The sequence below is a fragment of the Corvus brachyrhynchos genome, unplaced genomic scaffold, assembly GCF_000691975.1.
Source record: "Corvus brachyrhynchos isolate BGI_N302 unplaced genomic scaffold, ASM69197v1 scaffold89, whole genome shotgun sequence".
In the NCBI taxonomy this organism is placed as follows: Eukaryota; Metazoa; Chordata; class Aves; order Passeriformes; family Corvidae; genus Corvus; species Corvus brachyrhynchos.
In genome coordinates, this window is record NW_008246063.1 from 211,466 (window position 1) to 226,579 (window position 15,114).

The following is a 15,114-nucleotide window of genomic DNA, read 5'->3' on the forward strand; positions in this document are numbered from 1 at the left end:
AAGAAGAAGCACACGCTGGTTTGTCCCGACTTTGCCAAGAAAGGCGTCTGTCCCAAGGGTGTGCGGTGCAAACTCCTGCACCCCCAGAAGAGACGTCACCCACAGCAGGTTGGAGATGATGGAGACCACAACAACCCCCCTTCCAAGTGGAGACGGATCCAGGAGGTGTCGGGCAGGTAGGAAAGAGCTCATTTTGCTTCTTTCAACACTTTTCTTCCCAACCTGCACCAGATTTTTCCTCTTCCAGGTGTGTTCCATCTGTGTCCTGGTTTAGTTTAAGATCTTGTTGATGTGGGTCACTGCGGTGCTTCCTGATGGAGCCACGCTTGGGATGGGCAGTGTCCATGCTTGAGGAAGAGCTGATGGAGAGGAGAGAGTGGATTCACCCTTAGGAATGTGCCATCCAGGGCTTTGGCACCTCCAAGTATCTCCGAGGCTTTTGTAGACCTTCCTCTAGGAGATGGAGGAGCCCTGATGGAGATTCCACTGCTGGAAGTGGGTCCAGGTTATCCGCAGTGATGTGGGAAACTGGAAAACATCATCATCCCTCTTCCTTATGTCCATGTTGGAGAGCAGAGCTGAGCCCTCTCCATGGCATGGAGGCACTGGAGAATCAGAAATGGGAGTGGACATGGAGATAAGAGGCTTAGGAAAAATTTGGTGCCAGGCTGGGCCCTTGGTTAATCCTTGGAAGCTCTCTGAGCTCTCCCTGATGTTTTTGGGTGCCAGGGTGGAGCTGCAGGTTGATGATGGATGTGTTGATCCTCATCCTCACAGGGAGATGGATTTTCCTAAGCTTGGCATATCCTCTGCCCTCACTCCCAAGTCCTGCCTGCAGGACAACTATATCCCAATGGAAGTAAAATTAAAAGCCAAACGGAAATTTGGTTTTAAAAGCCAAAATCTCCAAGTCCTGCTCAGAAGGAGGGAGGAGAAAGGATCGATTTGGGTGCTTGGCTTCTCTGTGGCTTTTTGCAGCGGGAGGTGGGAGTGAAGGTGGGATGGAAAGGGATGGACCTGGGAGCTTTGTGAGGCTGGTCCATGCTCCTGGAATTCTCCATGGTCTGGGCCTGGGCTTCATCCTGGCCCTGCCTTGTAAGGTAGCAGAGGGGGACGAGCAGCTCCGCGGGTTCTCCGAACTTATCCCGGGTGACAGAAGGGCCTTGGAATGACACCCAGCTCACGTTCCCGGTGTGAACGAAGTGTAAAATAGCTCCTTGCTCTTTTTAGGGAAGGAGGAATGAGCTCAGGCCTGGCTGGTTGGGAGGCTCCTGGCGTCCTCTGGTGGGAAGGGAGCACGCCCCGGCTTGGAAGCTGCTCCAGAGGGTTTTTTTTTCCTTTATTGGTACCGTCATGGGAGATGTCAAAGGAGCTGGAGTGTCAAGTTAGCTTGGGAGAGAGTGGCAGGGCTGGGAATGAGCCAAGCCCAGCAGGACATCTCCCCACGCCCTCCATCTCCCCTTCCCTCTGCTCAATCCCAAACAGGAGCCCAGCACCTCCACAAGAATCTGAGGAGCTGGGAACCTTGCAGGGAAGTGCAGGACAGAGAATCCAGCTGGGGAGGGAGAAACTCTGGCTGAATCCGTGCTGGCTCCAGGGAAGTCAGGGATACAGCATGGCCTTGGATGGAGACCTGGGAGCTCCAAGGCTCTTCCATTGCATGTGATGCCATGCCCAGCATTGCCAAGCGAGATTGTTCTACTTTTCCTTATTGTTTTTCCCATCTGCCCCCTGCAGGAATGATCCAGCTCATCTCCAGGATGATGGGGAAATTCCCGGACCCTCCAGTGCGGAGCAAGAGGTGAAGTTTTTGAAAGAGGAGGACCCCAAGCCAAGCAGCTGCCTGCAAAAGCTGCCATCCTTCATCTCCCTCCGATCCCCGGAATCTCCCAGTTCCCAGGGCTGCAAAGGGGAGAGGGATGAGGACGAGCCAGAGGATGAGCCAGGTAGGAATCACATCCTCTGCTTGGAGCTGCTCTGGTTTTCCAAGAAAAAATGTTATTCCCTGCTGCTCTTCATGGATTTTGGTGGGATCCGTGTTCCTTGGGAGTCACCAAATCAGTTAAGACTGGGAACCCAAACTAGGATGGCAGTCAGGATTCCCATCTGGGCACAAATCTGTCTCTGTTCCCAAAAACTGTGTGTGAGGACTTTTTCCGCTTATTTTATCAACTCCTTCCTTATCCGATGATGAATCTGGTCTCATTTCCATGGTGGAATCACAGCGCTGCCCTACAGGGAAGGTGTTTAGTGGGATGCAGGGATGCTCTGCCTCTGGTGGACCTCTGGACCATCCATCATATCTGTTTCCCAGCAGGAAATAGCTTGGAAGCTTTCCAATAAAAACATTCCAGTGGGAGGTGGAATGGAGTGTTTGCAGATTGGAAGTTTGAGGGAAGAGCTGTGTTAGGCTGGGGTTATCTACTTTGGAAGTCAGTAAAATTTTTGGAAAATGCTGTTTAGGATGAGCAGAACTTTTTAGGAATTCCTAAAAAGAGAGCAAGCGGCTTCTCCTCCGATGTTTTCCTTGGTTCCTCCTCTTCTAATTCAGCTCCTCTACAGGAAAATCCTTTAATCACCAGTAAGGGATGGGATTTTGGGGTGCTCCAGGGATGTACCCCCAGGAGCAGAGGTGATGGAGATGTCAAGGGTGGGATTGTGCCTGGTTCTTCCCAGCTCTGAGTGGGAGGTTTTTGGCTGGACGATGCTCCACACTTCCCTTTTTCCCTCCCATCCTTCTCCAGAGGGATGCACAGCTTCCTCATCTCCAGAGCACCATCCTGGAATGGTCTCAGAAATCACAATATTTTGTGGGAGTAATGATGAAATTCCTGTTGCTAGCTTGTCTGGCACAAGGTGTAGCTCAGTGTGAGCCCTTCCCATCTTTGATCCCTGCTTTCCATGCAGCTGGAGCAGGATCCTGCTGGGATAAGGGATGAATTCCATTGCAAAAGCCAGGCTGGAGCATTTGCAGGATCATCCATAAAGATCTGGAAAGCTCTGCCTGGCTCAGCCGCTTCAAGCCAGGGAGGGCTGAGATGCCTTAACACTGTCGGAAAGAGAATTCCCAGGATTAACAACATATTCCCAAAGCCACAGACGAGCGCGGGCACTGTTGAACCACAGTGTGGGGGAGACAGCGAGGGGCCCATTCCGGCTGGGAATGCTCCTCTCTGCAACACGGAGGGAAACACTCAGCTTCCCTTTCCAGGGATTTCTTGTCCCCTCCTTCCTTTTCCTTGGCCCTGGTTCAACTCCCTTTTGATCTTGGGAAGTGTTCCCAAAGCAGGGGCTTAATTGGGGTTTTTAGCTCCATGATGAAGTCGGAGCAGTTAATCCATGGACAAGAAGGCTGTTGAAATGCCTTGGAATACACTCGGCAGCCTGGAGTAACTCGGGAGCAAGGGTATCCTTTTCCTCTTAATTCCGGTGTCTGCATCCAGGGGAGGATGATTTCCCAGCATTCTGGGTGGCAGGATGAGGAGGAGGAGCTGGTCCAGTTGGGAATGTCGGCAGGAAGGCTGGGTGAAGCTGGCAGGTACGAGGTCAGGGCACTCATCCCTCCGTGCTCCTTTGCCCAGGGAAGCTCATGGCATTGGGAAAGCAGATGCTGGAGGATCCATAGGAAAGGAAAACCAGGCAGGAATCACAGATGGCTGTAAAATCATCCGATGATGAAGCAATTTCCCTGCCAAAGCGATGTCGTGCCGACTCTGGACATGGGAATGTTGATCCGTGGGTTTGCCCATGCTTGGGTCTCATCTTAATCCCAACTAAGGGATTTGGGGGCACAGCAGCACCCGGGGACCCCCAAATCCAATGGGAGAAGTGGAGCCCTGGCCACCACCCCAAGAGAATGCGGGATGAGGCCATTGATGCTCCTGAAGGACCAAACACTTTGTGGTGGCTACATCACCTGGACTGGACTCCATGATCCTTGTGGTTACCTTCCAGAATTCCTGCATCCCTTCAGAATATTCGGTGATTCTGAGATTGAGTTTGGAGCTGAGCGGGCGGTCAGGATGAGTCCTTGGGTAGCTCTAGGAAGTAGCCGGAGTCTGGGGTGGGATTTGGGGAACTGTGCCAGCAATAACATTGGGTTTGTGCTCGTGAAGCCTGAAGCTGACACACAAATTATTGGGATGGTAAATATGGAGGAGGACAGGCTGTTATTAAGGAATGAGCTGAATTCCTTGGTTAAACGGTCACAGTTGGAGAAAATGCCTTTTAATCCTGGGAAATGCAGGGGGAATGAAGGAAAACACCGGCTCCAGGCACAGGAGGGATGGGGAGGGGGTCTGGAGATGACCTTTAAGGACCAGCATGAGCAACAGCATCAGCTTGCGGGGTCTCAGTGGGGGTCTGGGCTCAGGATATAGGGAAAGGGGATTGGAAAGGAGGGATGTGGTCTGTGTGCGTGGAGCGGAGCTGCTGTTGTGGTCCCAACCCTCCAGAGGAGCCTGGAAATTTGAGGTCGGAGAAGTAATTTGTTGACAAGGTGGTGATTAGGTAAAGGTTGATCTTGGAGGTCTTTTCCAACCCAGATAATTCCATGATTCTGTAATTTGAGAGCGTGGTGTTTTCCAAGCATCCTTCAGAAAGCCAATCGGTGCAGCACAGGGAGAGCCAACCGCTCCCAGTCAAACATCCCGAATGGGAAGGGTGGGTTTGGTGGCATCCCATCCTTCACCTTCTGTTATCCACCCAGGAGCACGGAGCCAGAGGGAGAACAGGCTTCCCTACTCCTCTGACTCCCGTTTTCCAGGTAATGGGCTTTTCCATATTTCACCTTCCAGTTAAATCGCCTGTGCTGGAGCCTAACTGGCCTCCCTGCGCTAATTGCACCAATGCAAACCATTCCAATCGAGTGCTAATTTAATTAGAAAGCACCCATTTTAGTTAATTTGTTCGAGAAGATCACTGCAAACTCCTGGAGAGAACAGATGTTCCCCTCTCCCCCGATGAACATTCCGGGCTTTGTAAATGGCTCCGCTCAGCCTTGTTTAGGAGAGAAAAGAGGATTTTATAGCCGCAAACGACCCTTTCTGTAAACATTTTACAGCTCTCTGCACGTTTGAGTGACGATAAACCCCGAGCAGCTCGGCGGGCTGCAAATTTGGGACCATACGGCCGTCATTTTATTGTCATATTTCACGGTCGTAACGTTAATGGAAGATGCTCGCTCCAGTCTTTTTTAACGGCTCCGCTGAGCACGCTCAACCGCCTCGGCTTCCGAGGAATTCGGGGAGGTGCGGCGGCAGCTTCTGGGTTTGTTTACGGCTTCCAGTTCTGGAGGGATAAGTTTGGGAATGTGGATTTTCGCCTCTTTTCTCACCGTGGCTGAGAGACGACCCCAACAGGGCACAGAACTGCCACTGCCCCCCTTGGTGGCGGGTCTTGATCCAACCATTCCCAGCTCCAGGAATCAGAGAATATCCCAAATTGGAAGGGACTCACAAGTCCAACTCCTGGTCCTGCACAGCCCAAATTTAATTTATGAGAAAGCCGGTGCTGTCACCCTCCATGTGGATGTGGCCAGTCCCCCTTGGGTCCCGTGGGATCTTCATCGCCTTCAGCATCTCCTTCAGTGTTTCTTCTGCCACCAGATCTTTGCTCAAGAACTCTTTTTGGCAGCCAGGTGAGGCAACCACGCCTTTGATCAGTGCAAGTCCCCTGAGGTCTTCTGCTCCTGTAGGATAAATGATCAGGATATGGACAGGGAGCAGGAAATCTCCATCATTCTTCCTGATGGGAACCATGAGCTCATAAATCAGGAGCCCCAGAAGGACTCTGGGGCAGCTTGGACCTTGGTGGCACCTTCCCAACTCTTCTCCTGGCACTTGGCAGATTTTCCTTGTAACGGAGAGGGTGAAAACGCACCTGGCAGGTGGTGATGGGATGCTCCTGTTGTCACCTGGATCTCCTCCTTGCCTTGGCCGTGTTATCCCACCATAGGTGGATGCTTCTCTCGTCAGCATCCTGGAAAACATGTGCAGGGAAAGTTTAGTTAGGGAGGATCAGAATTCTTCCATAACCGAATTAATGACCCCCTAATAAAATTTGGGTAATAAATTAGCAAATTGCATTTGCTAGTTCAAACATCCATCGAGCTGCACCCATCCCTCGAGCAGAACAACATGGATCCTTTGAATCCCACTAACAGGCCGGATTCACTTGGATCATTAGCAATTCCATCTTCTCCTCCTGAGTCAGCAGGTCCTTATGGGTCAGAGGCTGTTCTGGTGGGGCCTCTGTAGTGAGGGAGGTTTAGGTTGGTTTCATCCACCTGGAATGTTGGCCTGGTGGATGTCACCAGGGGGATTTCAATGAACTCCAGAATGATTTGGATCAGAAGGCACATTAAAGACCAGCTCGTTCCAACCCCCTGTCACGGGCAGGGACATCTTCCACTATCCCAGGTTGCTCCAAGCCCCATCCAACCTGGCCTTGAACACCTCCAGGGATGGGGCAGCCACGACTTCCATGGGCAAGGTTCTGGTGGATCTTGCCCATCCCTCTGCAGCAATGCCTCATAAGTTGCCTCCATCTCTCCATCAATTTTAGCCTGGAGAAAGGAGACTCCAGGGGAACCTTCTCACTCTCCACAACTCCCTGACAGGAGGTGGAGCCTCGTGGAGGTTGGGCTCTGCTCCCAGGGAATGAGGGACAGGACAAGAGGAAATGGTCTTAAGTTGCACCAGGGGAGGTTCAAGTTGGATATCAGGAAGAATTTCTTCATGGAAAGGGTTGTCAAGCATTGGAAGGGACTGCCCAGGGAGGTGGTGGAGTCCCCATCCCTGGAGCAGTCCAAGGAATGACTGGATGTGGTACTCAGGGCTCTGGTCTGGTGACTCGGTGGGGATTGGTCACAGGTTGGACTTGATGATCTTGGAGGTCTTTTCCAACCTTAATGATTCTGTGGTCCTTCCATCTCCATCCCCTGCATCCATCAGACACCTTTAGGCTTGGGATACCTTCAGCCTTTGCTGTGCCGCAGGTGACCCAGCTGTTTTTGGAGGCTGGGGTTGGATCTTCTCATGTCTTGGTGGCTCTGAGAAGCTCCAAAAGCCAGAAACCTAACTTTTATTTAATTTCCTTATTGCAGTGTCCAGTTTAGCACCTGCCAAGTCTCGCTCCTTTGCCAGGACTGAAATCTTCCCTATTAATTTTTTGCCCATTTTTTCATGGAATCCTAGAATGACTTGGGTTGGAAGGGATCTTAAGGACCATCTAATTCCCATGGGCAGGGACACCTTCCACTGGGATATTTAGACTCAATTTTTAGGGTCTCATCCACCTGTGGCAGAAGATTTGGGTGGAACAGCAGCAGGATGAGATTTTAGTGCAGGTTGTCACCACGTGGATTTTAGTGCAGGATGGAGCCAAGGAGATCCAACCCTCCCCATCCGCTTTTTCCATATGAAAAATCATTTGTGGAAAATTCTGGGATGTAGCCCTTGCTGCTGGGCTTTCCAACCCATCTTTTGTTGTTGAGTGTTATTTATTTAAAAAAAAAAAAAAAAAAAAAATTATTTTAAAAGGCATCTCCCAGCCCAAGTTTCTCCGGGAGCACTTTGGCTACAAATGGAAAATACCTTTCCAAGGCAGATTCAGCCCCTGGACTCCCCTACCATGTCCTGGAAAGGGTTAAGGGATATTTTTCCTTTGGAAATGAGGAGGAAAAGTGTGTTTGGAGGGAATTTCTCCTCATGGTGTTAAACCTTGAGCATCCAGCAGGAAAATGCTGAGATGGATCTCGGTGCTCCAAGCCTTCCTGGAGGAAGAGGCAGGACAGGATGAAACCCTTTGGTGGCATCAGGAGAACGATGGAGACCAAACATTCCATCAGGCTGGAGGGTGTTGAGGAAAGGAAGCCAACAAAAATTCCAGTTTTTCTCCTGCTGGATGGCAAAGTTTGGAAAGCTGCAAGGGAGTTTTCTTTCCCTGCATCCCGTTTCTTTGGGACTTGGGGATCTTCCGCCCCTGATGTGGGGTTGCCTTCCACCTCCCCACCTTGTGGAGAAGCCCAATTTTGTAATCCCTCAGGGATCAGGAATGATGAACAGGGAGAGGATTTGGGGCCCAGGCCCAGACCCACCTCCTTTCACCCTTCATCCGAGAGGATTCCCCACCTTGAAATCCCTTTCAATCCCTCTCAGATCAGCATCTGGATGAAACAAATTTGGTTTTAACTTCCCTGCCGGATGCAGCTGGAGCCGCTTGGCTCCGGCTGGGGGAAAACCAGGTTTTATTGAAAAATCTAATGGTGCCACCTGAAGTGTGATTTACTGCACTGTCCACTCCTCGGACTTGATAATATATTTCTATTAGATTTCCTTCTTTTCCCTCTTTTTTCTTGGAGAAGAGTGGCAAGTTTCTCCGTCTGCCTGACACCTTCTTAGGCTTAGGCAAAATAAATGTTGATTTCCATCAGGAGGAAGAGCGCTGGAAGTCCTAATTCTCCGGCAAGCCTGACAAGCTCAGCGAAAACCGCCTGGTTTTCGATGGAAAACTCGTGATCCGGCCTCGGTTCTCCTCGTTTGGAAGCTGTTCAATCATCGGAATGAAAAAGGGGTTGCTTTCGCTAACTAGAAATTATATACCTGGTTCCTTGGAAGATGGATTGCGCCGCTCCTGGAATGCCGGGAAAGGCGGCGGGGGGAGAGAGTGAAGGAGCTGGAGATGCGACCCAAGATTGATCACGCCATTTGCAGGATCTCCCAAGCACAAAACTGGAAAAATATCTTTTCCTTTGCTGGGGTTGGGTGAAGTGACACCCCCATCTGATCCAGGTTTTCCCTCCTGGGGTTATTTTGGGATGTGGTGTTCGCCCATTGGCTGCGCCATCCTTCCTCCATCTCCCTCCATCCAAGGGGAGAAACTGAACCAGTTTAGCCCTCTCACAACCTGTTGTGGGTTTATTTTCTTGTTCTTGCCTCGATTTTTTTGAGGAATCTGTTGGAAATCAAGCATGGATGCTCTGGAAGTATCCTGGCTCCGTGCAGTCAGTACTAAAATCAGGAAGTTAATTACAGTCGATTTAAAAATCACCTTTTTTTTTCTCCCAAAACCAGCAACAACAACAACAACAACAAAATCTATATTTCTACTTCTGTAATCATGTTTGCTTTGAGCTGCCTCACGGATATCAGCTATGGAAGTTTTCCCTGGCTCATACAAAGGGAATTGAGCCGTTCCCACCATTCCTATTGAACTGACACCCTGTTCTGGTGGGACAAGAGTGTGGAGATGCTGATTTTGATCCCTTGAGGTGACAATCGGCCACTCTGGACCCTCATTCCAGCAACCAGGATGGCGTTTGAAAATCCCAGGCTGGAAAAACCACCTGGCTGGATGCCAAAGGGAAAAACTGGGAGGGTGGGGACGTGATGGGTATTTCGCTCCATGCCACTGTTCCCAAAAGCCGGATTCGGCTGCGTTGCTGGTGAGGAATATCCGGATCCGCCGTGTCTGCCTTGCATCCTGCTGATGTATGGGTGTTATATTAAGGGTGGAAAGGTGCTAAATGAGCCCTCTTTATTTTCCATAAATTAACTCGGCAGCAATGAATCACTGCCAGCGTGGCTTCGACTCCCAGCAAGTTTGTTTATCCAAGTTGGAAAGCAAAGGAAAACTCTTGGAGACTCCCCGTTGTTGGGTCCTCACCTGTCCTGCCTCCCCTGCTCAAAAAATGTTCTCCTTTGGGCTCTCAAGGCTGCTCGAAGGTGTCCTTGGTCCCACCTCTGTGTTGGGTCCATTGTTTGGGAAGTGCCATGCAGAATTTTGTGGGAACACAGGCAACAGAACATCTGGAGGGGGTTTGGGCTGGATTCCCTCCATCTTCTCCATGACCTTCTCCACTTCCATTAATCTCAGGTGAAGGGGGACTTTTCCCACTAAACCTCATCATTCAACAAGCTGTGGGTCCTTTTTTTCCTGGGAAACCTCCTTTTTTTCCATCCTCGTTCATCTTGGTGGCCAAGTGGCCACCACTTTCCTTCCCACCCATCACTCTGATAGGTGGAACCCCATGACCACCTCTCCAAACCCTTTGGAGAGGGAAAATAGGAGAACCTGCAGAAAGGTGCTTCCAATGTTGTGGTTGAAATGGAGAAGGATTCCACTCTGTCCACCTTGGTCCATGGGATGGTCCTGGACTTGTCCTACAAGGTCACATCCCAGAGGCACTTCATGGCATTTTGGCTCTACATGAGCATCCAGAACCCTCTTTGGACGAAGCACCATATTCCAGCAAGCAGAAGACATCACCTGGAGCATCCTAAAGGGATGCTGGGAATGCTTGGGGGGATGATTGCTGGTGCTCAGCTCTTTCTGGCTCCATCCCACCACCAAAGCAAGTTCTGGTGTTCACTTTGTGCTTCCAGTGGGAAGGGTTGAATCCTTTTTAATTCTCTTTTTCACCCATAACTTGGGAATTTTGCAGCATATTTGCTGCTCTGTGGTGGGAAGTGACCTCTGAGTGCCACTTGTAGGGAGCTGAGGATGCTCAGGGATTTGGGGAATGAGCCACCTCCGTCCTTGACGTGGCCAAGGGGGATGTGAAGCAGAAGAGGAACTTAGGACACTCCTACACCTGCATTCTGAGGGATTTCCAAGGTGACCCGAGCCAACCTCAGCGACTTTCTCCTCTTTTCTTCCTTTCCTTCCCTTCCCAGGCAGCGCCAAACAGAGGAGGATTTTGCCAAGGTCATCCCTGCAGGATTCCGAGAACCCCCATGTGGCGGGTGGCAGAGGTGAGTCCAGTGGGTGCTGCCAGGATAGAGAACCACCCGCATTCCCGGTTTCCCGGTGCTCATCCCCAGTGCTTTAACCCTTTCCCATGACCAGGCAAGGAGAAGCCTGGGAGTGTCCAGCTGTGTCCCGTCCCCCCCTTCCCAGCATCACCATTCCCTTTCCTCCCTCCAGGCAAACGGCTGCAGATCAAGCCCCGGCTGTGAGTCAAGCCCGATCCCGTGGCAGCCGACCAGCTCAGGAACCGGAGAGCCAGGGAAAGACCTGGCACCTACCTCAGGATGCCATGTCCAGGCATGGCACCCCCTCCTCCTCTTGCTTTTCCGGGACGTCGTTTGGACGCGGAGTCGTGTGGCAGCGTGGGAATACAGCACTCATTCCTGCATGGAAGCAGCTTTGTTTGGAATCTTTGAATTGACCAATAAATGACCTTTTCAGCTGGTTTGTTGAAGGCAAGTCCTGCCACCTCTTTGGATGCTTGTGGGGCTGGGAAGAGCTTCCCATCCGCATCCATGCTCCGGTGCTGTCCTGGCCACGAGGTGACAGGGGGACCTGAGGTGGTTTAACGCCATCAGGTGACATTCCCACATCCAGGTCAGGATGAACTGGGGACAAGTCACCGTGCTGGGATGTAATGGGTGTAAAGCCCCCACAGCCCTGATCCCTCCATTCCAAGAGCCCATCCTGCTCCATCCCCTTGCTTTTGGGAGGAAATTTCTTGGAGCTGAGAGCATCCCGCATGGAAATGTGTTGGGAGCAGTGCTGAGCTCACACTCTGCATTTCGGGGTCTCCCATGGCCCGACCCCCACCTCTCTCTATCTCCGTGGGGGTTTGGGCTCCATTGGGAAACCCAAACCAGCTCTCCAGGGTTTTGGGTTTTTTGGGACTCTCCAAATCCAAGCAGGAGCAGAGTGAAGGGAGAGCATTATGCCACTGGAACAATGGGGTTTTGCATCCATAGGTACAATTTCCAAGGGATTTTGGGGTGGCAGGTGCTGTTCCCCCACACGGATGAGATTTTGGGAACAGCTCCCTTTGCCAAGAAGTGCCGAGAGCTGGGACAGGCATGCGGGGTGGTGGGATTTGCTTATCCACTGCCCCTCAGGCAAATCCCATGGGGAAGAGGCATCAGCAGGGATTTGGGAAGAGCTGGGGCTCCCTGGGGATGCAGCATCCAGGTGTGATCAGAGATGGGGTGGGAAATGCCAACGGGCAGTGGCTTTGCCCCCCAAACAGGACCCCACAGGGGGTTTCCCTTCCCCAAGTGACCCCCATGGAGGGGTTTTGTCACCATCCCAAATCCACAACGCCCCCCAGGCGCTGGAGGACCAGTGGGTCCCCACCCTGGGATGTCACTTGTGCCCCAGGGTGTGTCCAACGAGTTGATTTTTAATAAAAAACGTCGTGTTTTTCGTTGGTATTAAAATGTCTTTTGTTAACTCCTGTGTTTTGATATGTAAATAAAGAGATTCCTCCCCTGGGACGGAGGAGCCTCCCTGTGGCTTTCCTCTTTTTTCAGCAGTGCGTGAACATTCCATCAAATACCCATCCAGATCCAGTGGAGGACTCACTCCAGTCCCTAAATCCTTGTGTTTTTTAATTATTAAAACTTTTTACCCAGAAACGATGTTTCTTCACATGGTGGTTTCCTGAAAAATCCCAGCTAAATTCCCTAAAAACCACCCTGGAGGAGACGGTACTGCTGTGAATCTTCAGGGATGGCCAGTGGTGGCCGGCAGCTTTGGTTTTTCCATGGATCCTTAACAAGGATAATCCTTGTGCTGCACTAATTAAACGAGGCAATGAGCAGCTCCGCTCCGAGCCGTGGCTTCGCCGCCCACCGGCACCGCTGCTCCCTTCCCAGGAAGGATTGGAATTTCCAGCCGGCTGTCATTAAAGCTCTGCTTGGGGGTGATTAATTTCCAAGCAGGGATAAACGCGGCCCCTGGAGAGGTGTCACTGAACTCCGGTGGGTTCTCCCTCTGTCTCCAACATCCTCAATTCCTCGGCTGAGGGCTCCCATGGGATTTATCCATCCTTGCTGTGAAGCCGGGGTGCACGGTTGGGCTTGGGGACCAAGCAAAGACATTCCCTGGGGGTGCCACGGCGGGAAGGTTGGCTCGGGGTGGAGTTTCTGGAGGGCTCCATAAACATTTCCTGGAAAACCTTCCTGCGGCGGGTGCTGCTGGCACCACTCTTGGTCCCCTGCCGGGGAAGCAGGTGCCGGGTGAACGTCACCAGCTGGGATCGGTTTTCTGTCCGTCATCAGGGTGGCTGTTCCTTGCCCTCCTTCTCCACCTTCTCCTCCTCATCCTCCTCCCAGCCTCTCCATATGATTCCCCCCCCCGCAACAACTGGGTCATGGGGCAGATGCTGGTGGATCATCACCAAGATGGTCCCACCCTCTCCGTGCAGTGCATCGTGGTGGACACCACCCTCCCATGGGGTGAGGTCCCTGTCCCCGAGCCACCAACACCCCAGCTGGGAGCCGTGTGCCATGCAGGGAAACTGAGGCAGCCCCAGGTGGGCACCCGGCCCTGCTCCAAGGGGTGATGGGGCACACGAGCTCTAAAAGGGAAAGGTGACGCCATCCCGCCACCATCCCGAGGCCACCAACCTGGTTATGTCACTTGACCGCCTGTGAGTAAACTTAGCTGACGGGCCCGCCGCGGCGGGGAGGGTTGGGGACATGCCGTGGGCATTTCCTAAAAATACCCCCGGGGGTGTTGCGGGGGAGCCACGGCCCCGTTGGAGCCCGGCCCGGTTCTAATCCCTTGGTGGCTCCTGTCCCAGCGCGGGTGGCAGCTGCTGGTGGGGGCCGGGTGCCCCCAAGGTGGAGCAGCTCTGGGGAGGAGCACAGTGCCAGGGGCAGGGAGGTGGCACCCCATCTTCTCCCAGTGCAGGATCCCAATATCCCACTGCACCGGTGGGATGATGATGGATTTAGGGTCACGCAGTGAAGGAAAAAGGGTTAAAACCACTGCACGAAAAGGGTTTTTTGTTGTCCAGTTCTTTGCCCCCTCCTTCAAGTTGTACCCAAGTTTGGGGTCTCCAACGGGGGATCACCAGGGAATGGGGGTCATGTTTAGGGCTTTGCCTGCATCCATGACCCTTCCCTGACTCAATCAGCAGGAGGAAGATGGACCCTCCCCAGAGGGCAGATCCAGCAAAAGCAATAATGTGGGATTTTAATTGCTGGAGTTGCAGCGGGATAAAGGTTTTCATCCTCAAAAACCACCTTTTTTGCATTAATTTGACCCTACGTCTCCAGGATCGATTAGCAGTCGTGGAGGGCAGTGTCCCCTGTCCCTAAGTTCCCAAGCAGCCACTGGGTGGATGAGGGGAATGTCTCCCCCAACATCCCGAGGAGCTGCCTGTGGGATGCAGCTGGGCTGGGATGCAGTGGGACCCAGGATGCATCCTGTGGGTGACAGAGACAATCCTGGACCCCGAGGGGATGACTGGGTAGGTGTTGCCAGCCTCTGTGGGATGAAGCTGCTCATCCCTTGGGATTAAATGGGACAACTCCATGGTGACTGCCCCGTGCCTCGGTTTCCCTGTCCTGTTCCTCCCAGGCTTCAGCAGCCATGGAGCGGATGGAGCAACGCAGCTGCATCTCAGCCAGGGCCTCATCCAGGGGTGTGATGAGCACCCCCAAAACTCCCTGACCAGCTGCCACTCGGCTCCAGGGACACCTTTTCCAGGTGCTGGGATGGTGGTCCTGGTCCTCCAGCTGGTGACACTCCCAGTCGTGCCAGGTGTGGATGTCACCTGTGCCAGGTGTGGATGTCACCTCTGAAACCAGAGGCAGCCCTGGAGCACAGAGGTGCACGTGGCTGCTCCCTGACCACCAACAGCTTATGGGAAAGCCCGAAAATACCAAAATTGTATTTATTTGACTTTCTGAAAGGATGAAAGTGCTTTGGGAAGGATCCTGGGCTGTTCCTGAGGCGGGGAAGGGGCTGCGCTCCAATGTCATCCAGTGGGATGCTGTGATCCCCCAGCGAGGTGACACCAAACCTGATTTAGGCTCAACAATCCTTTTTTTTGATATTTCCCAATTTTGGGGAGTACGAAATTAGGATTTTTGGCTGTTTTTCTCCACTCCACGCTCAGCTCCGGGCGGTGGGTGGCAGATGAAGCCACACATCGGGATGCAGGAGCCGAAAGGGTCCAGGGGGTACCCGGAACATTTCCCCCCTCTCCGGAGATTGACAGCTGCCCTGGGGGCGTTGCCATGGGGATATGCAAATCCAAGCGGGCTGTCGGGGGGCTGATAGGCTGGAAGATCTTAGCCCCGCCTTGCTGGGAGGGGCCGTGCCTCGTTTTCCCCGTATAAAAGGCGGCGAGTTCCATTGAGC

General features: G+C 52.5%; 1 protein-coding gene across 1 annotated transcript in view; it reads left to right on the forward strand.

The window, feature by feature from the left end:
* The window catches only part of ZC3H3 (zinc finger CCCH-type containing 3), a 132,149-nt gene extending 119,899 nt beyond the window's left edge, over nt 1-12,250 (forward strand). Inside the window, 4 exon segments of the mRNA XM_017746676.1 lie at nt 4-176; nt 1,738-1,946; nt 10,677-10,754; nt 10,927-12,250. Of these exon segments, the coding sequence (XP_017602165.1) occupies nt 4-176; nt 1,738-1,946; nt 10,677-10,754; nt 10,927-10,958 (492 nt within the window). The 3' untranslated portion in view covers nt 10,959-12,250.
* The last annotated feature ends 2,864 nt before the right edge of the window (nt 12,251-15,114 follow it).